The sequence below is a fragment of the Penaeus monodon genome, chromosome 1 (genome assembly GCF_015228065.2).
Source record: "Penaeus monodon isolate SGIC_2016 chromosome 1, NSTDA_Pmon_1, whole genome shotgun sequence".
In the NCBI taxonomy this organism is placed as follows: domain Eukaryota; kingdom Metazoa; phylum Arthropoda; class Malacostraca; order Decapoda; family Penaeidae; genus Penaeus; species Penaeus monodon.
The window spans coordinates 1,050,837-1,060,001 of NC_051386.1; the positions used below are offsets into that span (position 1 = coordinate 1,050,837).

The 9,165-nt window shown below is 51.1% G+C and overlaps 1 protein-coding gene across 1 annotated transcript in view; it reads left to right on the forward strand.

Annotated features, from left to right (window-relative positions):
• Window positions 1-8,727, forward strand: part of LOC119573882 (putative uncharacterized protein DDB_G0271974) — a gene marked incomplete at its 5' end in the record, with an annotated part of 10,749 nt that extends 2,022 nt beyond the window's left edge. Inside the window, 3 exons of the mRNA XM_037921014.1 lie at window positions 292-342; window positions 2,138-2,206; window positions 8,707-8,727. Coding sequence (XP_037776942.1) covers window positions 292-342; window positions 2,138-2,206; window positions 8,707-8,727 — 141 coding nt within the window. The remainder of the gene's footprint in view (window positions 1-291; window positions 343-2,137; window positions 2,207-8,706) is intronic.
• Between the last annotated feature and the right edge of the window lie 438 nt (window positions 8,728-9,165).

Here is a 9,165-nt window from a genome sequence, read left to right on the forward strand (position 1 = left end):
GACGGATAAAAGAGACGAGGAAGAGATGAAACGAGGAAAGAGGAAAAGGCAAGGAAAGCGAAAGAGAGATTCATCAGCCCCGCCTTCCTTGCCAGACATTCCCGTCGTGTTGCAAAACCAATTCCAGCATTTCTTCGAGACCGACCCCGACGGATGATGGGGGTCAGGCAGAAGGGCGGAAGAAAACGAGACGAACCTGATAAAGAAAGAAAGAAAGAAGGAAGGAATAAAAGATAGTAATAACATAGATGTAAGACTCTACTCCTGATAGAGAGACCTGCTTGTGTCCAGGTCCTTGTGTTTAGGCCGCTGGTCCGCTCACCCGTCCCGTTTCCCTTCCAGGTACGTGGGCGGCCTCGGGGCCCAGGGCGGATGGGCGCAGGAGGCGCTGCCGGCGAGAGGAGGCGGCCCTGCGCTCGACAGGTTTGTTTTGTAGATCTGGTCAAGGTATTTCGTTTTTCCTGCTATTTATTATGTGTTGAGTAATTTTTTGAAATTTAATATGCACACACGCACACACGCACGCACGCACGCACGCAGACACACACACACACACACACACAACACACACACACACACACAACACCCCACACACACACACCACACACCACACACACCCACACACACACACCACCACACACACACACACACAAAATGAATGTATAAGTATATATATGTATGTATATGTATGTGTGCATATATATATATATATATATATATATATATATATATATATATATATTATATATATAATATATATATATTATTTGTTTGTGTGGGGTTTGTGGTGTTTGTGTGTGTTTGTGTGTTTTGTGTTGTTGTGTGTGTTGTGTGTGATTGTGTGTGTGTGTGTGTGTGTGTGTGTGTTGGTGGTGGGGTGTGTGTGTGTGTGTGTGTGTGTGTGTGTGTGTGTGTGTATTGTATGTATGTATGTATGTATGTATGTATGTATGTATATGTATACGTATACATATACATATACATATACATATACATGTACATATACATATACATATATACATATATTTGTACATATACATACACAAACACGCTCATTTGTGCATAGTGATACAGTTTTACTGTATCTCTATACATGTTGAGGAGTCAAGTCATATACAAGAGTGACGTATTGTTTTCTTTATTACCATTTGCTTCCTAGGTACGCTACTGTGTCTGTGCGTCCATCCATAGCGTGTTTTCGCCCAGTAAAGGTAGAGAGAAGAAGCTGCGCTGAGCAAGAGGCGCTGTTGTGTTCGAATCTGTCCGTGTTGTTGTTTTCCTTCGTGGAGTTATCTTCGTTGAGTGTCGGCTTCGTCCAGCGGGCTTGTTGCAAGGACCCGAGGGCAGGGCGGGAGGAGCGGGGGGCAGATGACCCGCGTTGGGCGACGCTCCCAATTACGGGCTCGAGGGTGGCACTCCAGCGCCTCTCCTCGCTCTCGCTTCTTCTGCTCCTCCTGCTTCGCCTGCCTTTCTGTTTTTTATTTTTTATTTTATTTTTACTTCCTTCTGTTCCCCATTCTTTTTCTCTTCCTTTTCCGTCTCCTCCTACTTCTTCTCCTTCTAATTCTCCTTTTTCTCCTCCTTCTCCTTCTTCTAATTTTCCTTTTTCTTCTCCTCCTTCTCCTTCTAATTCTCCTTATTCTCCTCCTTCTTTTAATTCTCCTCCTCCTCCTCCTCCTCCTCCTCCTCCTTCTCTTACTCCTTCTCCTTTTCCTCCTCCTCCTCCCCCCCTCCCCCTCCTCTTTCTCAACTTCGTATTTTATTTCGTGTGTCAGTTTTCCTAATTAAACGGCGCTGCTTCACTTTTTTCCTCGAGTGAGACTGTTTTCTTTTCTAGATACGAATCACAGCGCTTTGCTGCCTCTGATCCTTTCTTAAGAAAAGAGAGATTTTGTGGCAAATAGATTTTGGTTGTTGCTCTTGTTATGGTTATAATGATGATGATGATGGACACTATTGTTGTTGTTGTTGTTGTTGTAGTTATTATTGTTATTTTTGTTATTATTATTATTATTATTATTATTATTATTATTATTATTATTATTATTATTATCATTATCATTATCATTATTTTATTATTATTGTTTATTATTATTGCTATTGCTATTATTGTTTTTTGTTGTTATCGTTATCGTCATCGTCATCGTCATCGTCATCGTCATCGTCATCGTCATCGTCATCGTCATCATCATCATCATCATCATCATCATCAATCATAATTTCCTTCATTGTCATTATAATTATTGCTGTAGTATTAGTCGTTGGTGGTTCCCTTGTTCTGTGCAGCCTGAAGCAAAAGAAAGAAAATGAAGAGAGACAACGCTCAGAACGTAAAGGGGAGTTGCCGGCGAGGGTATTCTCGGCAGCGAGGACGCGAGCGAGGGCCGCGTGGCGCTCTCACTTGCCGCTGATTTGCGAGGCTGTCCAGCGGCACCCCCGCTCCCCCCCCCCCCTCTCTCTCTCTCCCTTTCTTTCTTTTTATGTTTCTCTTTCTTTCGTTATATGTTTCTCTTTCTTTCGTTATCTGTTTCTCTTTCTTTATATATTTCTCTTTCTGTCTGTCTGTCTCTCTCTTCTCTCACACTCTCGTCTCTCCCTCTCTCTTCTCTCTGTCTTTCCTCTCTCTCTTCTCTCTCTCCCCCTCATCTCCCTTCTCTCTCTCCCTCCTCCCCCTTTCCCCTTTTCTTTTCTCTCTCTCTTCCCCTCCCTCCCCCTCTCTTTCCATCGTCTCCCTCCCTCCCTCCCCCCTCCCTCCCTCCCTCCCCTCCCCCCTCCCCTCCCTCCCTTCCTCCCTTTTTCCCACTTCCCCTCCTCCCCTTTCACTCTTTTTTTCTTCCCTTCCTTTCCCTTCTCTCTCTCTCCTCCTCTGCCGTCTCTCTCGGATCTCTTTCCCAGAATCACGGGAGGATTTGTCTCGGCGCTGCAGTGTCATGCTAAGCCTTCAGTTGCCGCCTGCAGAGGTCGCCGTCTATTATCCTTCTGTCCTGACTTGTTATTCACATCCTCCCCTCCCCCTTCCCCCTCCCCCTCTCCCTCCTCCCCTTCTCCCCCTCTTCCCTCTCCCCCTTTCCCCCTTTTCCCCTTCACCGTTTACTCCCCTCTCCATATCTTCACTTTCCCCATTACCTGTTCCCATCACACGTATCCTCCCCACTCCCCATTCTCCTCCCTACCCCCCCACCCCACCCTCGACCCCAACCCGTTCCCACCTCCCACGCCCACCCCCCACGCCCACCCACGCCCGCGTCGCGTCGTCCTCCCGCCCTGCCAGCATCTGCGAATCATAAGGCTGCATTAACGGCAATAAAAGGGATGGCGGACGGCTCGCTCCCTTGACTCTTCCCCTCCCCTCTCTCTCTCCCCTCCTCTCTCTCTCTCTCTCTCCTCTCTCTCTCTCCCCTCTTCTCTCCCTCTTCCTCACCTTCCCCTCCCTCGTCTCTCTCTCTCTTCTCTCTCTCTCTCTCTCTCTTCTCTCTCTCTCTCTCACACACACACACACACACACACACACACACACACACACACACACACACACCACACACACACACACACACACACACACACGTATCTGCGCGCGCAGATACAGACAAACAGACACGGGCAGACAGACAGACAGACAGACAGTGAGCGAGAGAGAGCGAGAGGTTCCCCCCCCCATGTATCGCGGGACAAACGCCTTCTTGTTCGGCCATTTCGCAATGAATTATTCAGGAGCAAGCGTTCTACGGCGGATGAAGCCCTCGGGCTACGCTCACTCACTCGCTCACTCGCTCACGCACGCTCTTGCTCAGTCGCTAATCGCTCTCTCTCTCACTCGCTCACTCACTTAGAGGGAGAAAAGGAAGAAGAAAGAGGAGGAGGACTGGTGTAAGGAAGGAGGAAAAAAGAGGAAGGACAGGGAGATGGAGGAAAGAAGAGGGAGAAGGGGAAGAAAAGGAGAGGAAAAAGTCGAAGAAGACTAATAATAATGATAATGATGATAATAATGATGATGATAATGATACTGAGACGAGGAGAGGGACCGCGCCGGTGCCCCCCCCCCCCCCCGACAGACGGCTTCCCTAATTACTGGCGGTCGAGGAGGCTCTGGCCGCGAGAGGAAACTTCGAAATTATTAGCTTTTTCCCGCTCTCCCTCTTTTTCCTCCTCCTCCGGCGAGAGATACGGCCGGGGAGGCGATGGGTGTCCGGCCGCTCCTCGCTCGGGCCGGCGGGTTGTTTTGGGCTTCGAGCAGATGGGCTGGCGCTTCGTGGCTTCGCGAGCTGCTCATGTTGTCTATTCTTCCAGCTTGATTTTTTTTTTCTTTTTCCTTCCTTCCTATTCTTTTTGCCTGTTTCGTCTGTCCCTTTTCCCCCTCCCCCTCGCTTTCAAAGGTTTTTCGTTTTGTGTTCTCCTCTTGTTTGTTTCTGTTTCCATCTCTCTCTCTTTCCCTCTCCCCCTCCCCCTCCCCTCTCTTCCCCTCTCTTCCCTCTCCCCCCCGAGAAAGAGCGCAGGTATCCTCGGTCTGGACAAGGCTCGTTCTAGTGACAGTCGATGGAAAATCTTGATCTTGGGTTAATTCGGTTACGTCTCGGATGTGTGTGTAAGGGGGGGGGGGGAGCCACACGGCCCGATTGGGTTAGGCTTGGCTTGCACCCTCTCTCTGTGCCCTCTCCTGTTTTCTTTTTATCTCTTCTATTTCTACATCTCCTCCTCCTCCTCCTCCTCTCCTCCTCCTCCTCCTCCTCCTCCTCCTCCTCCTCCTCCTCCTCCCCTCCCCCCCCTCCCCCTTCTCCCCTCCTCCTCCCTCCTCCCCCTCCCCTTCCCCTTCCCCTTCCCTCCCCCTTCATCTCCTCCTCTTTCCTCTTTATCACCGTTCTCCCCCATTCCCTTCCAGCGGCCCAGTTGATCGCGCTTTTAATCGAGTCGATTTTTGGGGGGGGGAGGGGGGGGGGGGGGCTCGCCCGATGTGTTTCGTTTTGGTTGTTGCGTCAGTTTGGCTGTTGTTGTTGTTGTTTGTGTCATTGTTATTGCTTGTTGTTATTGCGTTTGGCTGTTATCGTTTTTTTCTTATTGCTATTGTTTTTGTTATTGTTTTGCGGACGACTGCGTTGTTATTTTATTTCGATGGCGAGGTTGATGTGCTTTAATTGGGCATTGTGGCCCCGCCCGCGCTGGAGCCCGACGGGGGCGGCCAACAGACGGAAACAAGGAAAGGGACGAAGAAAAAAAACTGTCGATTCCTCGATCGTATCAACCTCTCTCTCTCTCTCTCTCTCTCTCTCTCTCTCTCTCTCTCTCTCTCTCTCTCTCTCTCTCTCTCTTTCTCTCTCTTTTTTCACTCTCCCTCTTCTCTCTCTCTTCCTCTCCCTCCTCTCTCCCTCTCCCCCCTCCCTCCCCCTCTCCCCCCTCCCTCCCCCTCCCTCTCTCCCTCCTTCTCCCTCTTTCTCCCCCCTCTCTCCTTCTCACATTCACTCTCTCTCTCTCTTACTCTTACTCACCACAGTCACACGCGTACACACACCCATATTTGCACTGCTACTCGCACTCCTAATCACGCTTTCACTCTCACTCACTCGCGGGAACGTGCAGCGCCGTCGCTCGCCACTCGCAGCCGCCCCTGGCATTGATTCACTGCGGCTCAGGCGGGGGGGGGGAAGGAAAGGGAGAGCAAGAGGGAGAGAGAGAGAGAAAGAGGGAGAGGGAAAGGGGAAGGGAGAGGGAGAGGGAGAGAGAGGGAAAGAGGGAGAAGGAAAGGGAGGGGGAGGGTAAGAGGGAAAGGGGGAAAGGAAAGGGAGGGAGGGAGTGGGATAGGGAGGGATAAGGATACGACCGGACAGACGGATAGATAGGAAGAGAGGGAGAGGGAGGGGGGGAAGGCTGCATCCTGGCCTATCCTTTCTCTTCATCCCTTCTTCCGCTCTACTTCCCTCTCTCTCTCTCCAACTTCAATTTCCTCTTCGTCACTCCCTCCCTTCGCCCTCTTTCTCTATCCTATGCTCTCCCTTCTCTTTCACCTTCACCATCGCCACTTCAGTTCACTGTCCCCCATCCTTCTTTATCGCCTGTCCCCTCTCCCCTCTCCCCTCTCTCCTCTCTCCCCTCTCTCCCCTCTCCCCTCTCCCTCCCTCTCCCCTTACCCCCTTTCCTTTCAAAGCTCACATAAGTGGCATAGGCGAGGGCCTTGAGTGGTGTAGAGCTCACTTAAGAAAGAGAAAAGGATCGAGATGATGACAAAAACAAAGAAAAAAAAACACAAAAGGGAGGAGGCAGAAAGAGAAGAAGAAAACCTTTAAAAAGGAGAAAGGAAAAGGTGGAAGATCTCTTTTATTATTTTATTTTATTTTTCTGTTTGTATCCTGTTACATTCCTGTTTTTTTAGGTTACTTGGTCCATTGGGGTGGACTTGCTATATTGATTGACTTCGCTACGCAGACTGCAATTTTACAGTACATGACTTATGATAGATGCAGTGCTCTCATCAGGGGCCTTTTTTTGGTCACTGGAAAGGTCATGCGTAGTCGGGATATGATAGTGGGACGTTCGGGAGGACTGTGGATAGAGAAGGATAGAACTGGAGGGCTTAGGGCAGACAGGGATAGATAGACCAAGGCCGTGAATCGAAATAGCTGATACAAGGTCTGAAGCCGCAGGTGATGTAGTATTTATTTCTTATTGACTGAGCGCGTGTGAACTGAATGTCTGAGAAAGGTACTAAGGTCTTCCCCGTCCTTTGGTAATATTTTGGCCGGTGAATTGTGTCAGTATTTGAGCTTTTCGCTTTTCGTTGCAGTGATTATTGGATGCAGTGATTATTGTGGTCAACGGCCAGTGTTAACGGGTCTGTGTAATTAAGCGTAAAATGCGGTTTGTTTGTTTTTTATTTTTTATTATTTGATTAACTTGCTCGATTATCCACATTAAAAAAAATAGTGCTTTGTAGTTTTTATATATTTGCATTTGTTTATTTGATTTATTAGATTAGATTTGGTGATCGGTCTGTGCCTTTTGTATACCGATTTAGCCCTTTTTTCTCAACTGGTATTACATATATTTACTACAGACGTTGATATAAGATACATATACTCCACACGCACCTTGGGGAGACAGAGACAGAGACAGAGAGAGAGGGGAGGGGAGGGAGGGAGGGAAGGAAGGGAAGGGAAGGGAAAGGGAAGGGAAGGGGAAGGGGAAGGAGGGAAGGGAAGGGAAGGGAAGGAAGGGAGGGGAGGGAGCGTGAAGAGTCCTCGGGACGCCCTTCTCTCGCGCTGTCCTTTGCCTTATCATCGATTGGCCTCTTCAAACAAAAGGCAGTTGGGGGGCGATTTAAAAGGGGATCGATTGTTTTTCAGTCGTAGTCCATTTTTCTTTTTCTCTTTGTTAAATTAGTCCCTGCCCCCCCCCCCTCCCCCCTCCTCTTTCTTTCACTTTCTGTCTGTGTGTCTGTCGATCTGTTGGTCTCTCGGTCTCGTTTGCTTGCTTGCTCTCTCTCTCTCTCTTTCTCTCTCTCTCTCTTTTTCCCCCTCTCCATCTCTCTTTTTCTCCCTCTCTCTTCTCTCCCCCTCTCTTTTTCTCCCCCTCTCTTTTTCTCCCTCTCTTTTTCTCCCTCTCTTTCTCCCTCTCTCTTTTTCTCTCTCTCTCTTTTTCTCTCTCTCTCTTTTTTCTCTTTTTCTCTCTCTTTTCTTTTCTCTCCCTCTCTCTTTTCTCTTCCTCTCTCCTCTCTCTCCCCTCTCCTCTCTCTCTCTCTCTCTCTCTCTCCCTTCTCCTGTCTCTCTCTCTCTCTCTCCCCTCTTTCTCTCTCCTTCCTCTCTTCCCTACCTCTCTCGCCCCTCTCCTCTACCCCACCCCCCTTTCCTTCTCCTTCCCTTCTTCCCCTCTTCCATGTCCTTCCTCTGCACCTGGGACCCCCTACCCTGGGACCCCCTACCCTGGGACCCCCTACCCTGGGACCCCCTACCCTGGGACCCCCTACCCTGGGACCCCCTACCCTGGGACCCCTACCCCGACCCTCCTCCCTTCCGCAAGTCGCCGAAGAGAAAAATCTCGGCTTCCCTCCGCTGAGGAGGGGGCGTGGGGAGGCGCCGCCCCCTCGGCGAGGCCGTCCGCGTCCTTCGCGTCCGTTGCACCTCCTCGCGTCCTTCGGGGTCGGGATGGGGGGGGGGGGAGGGTGAAGGTGGGGGTGCAGGGGTGGTGGAAGTGGGGAAAGGGGTAGGGAGAGGCCGGTAGGTAGGGGGTCGAGTAGGGGAAAGGGAGCGGATGGGGAGGCTGTTGGGGTGGGAATGGGTAGGGGAAACGATGGGGAGGGAGGGGAGGGATTGGGGGAGGCAGGCGGGGGGGGAGGTGTTGTGATGTGGTAGGGATTATGGGGTTATTGGGGAGGGGAAGGTTAGGGACGGGGGAAGCTGATGGGGAGGGAGGGATGGGATGGGGTGGTCGCTAAGAAGGGTATGAGGGCTAGAGATGGGGAAGTGTGGGGGGGATGGGGAAAGACCGTGGGGGTTGTTAGGGATAGGGGAGATCGTTGGGCGGTTTCTGTGGGAGGTTGTGGGAGAGGGGGAGCGGGCAAGATGTTGGGGTGCGTGGGGGGGTACGGGGTATATTGGGGTTATGGTGGGGGTAGGGGCGGGGGAAGGGGGGAGGGGGGGAGTTGTGGACGGCGCTGGTTAGAGTTCTGTCTTTGTTTTGTGTAGAAATTTGTTGAATGTTTTTATCTGGTGATTCTTGCAGTTATTGTTCTCCGGTTTTTAGTATTCGAGGCGCCTCTGTTTAAATGTGTGTGGATGAGCGGGTGCGTGAGAGTGAGAGTGTGAGGGGTAGGGCGGTGGGAAGGGTTGAGGAAAGGGAAACGAAGGAGAAAGAAGAGAGAGCAGAGAAAGGGAAGGGGAAAGTGAAGGGGCGAGATAGCGGCGATCGTGCGTTTTATTGGTCCTTTCGACTTAAAGTTGCGTGGGACTCGGGCGACGGAGAGCCGTTCCCGCGCCGCCGCCGTGGTCGATAATAGGCGATCTCTCCTCCTCCTCCGCCTTGCCTTCGCCCTCCCAGCTGGGCCTCGGGGCGCCGCCGGGGCCTGCGTCGCTCTCGGACTCAGGGCGTCGTGTTCCTGCCATGCCCCGGGAGCTGACTCGCGGCGACCCGTCTCGGCGGGCGTCGACGCCGCCTTGGTGGTGCGGCGCCATTTTTGCTTGG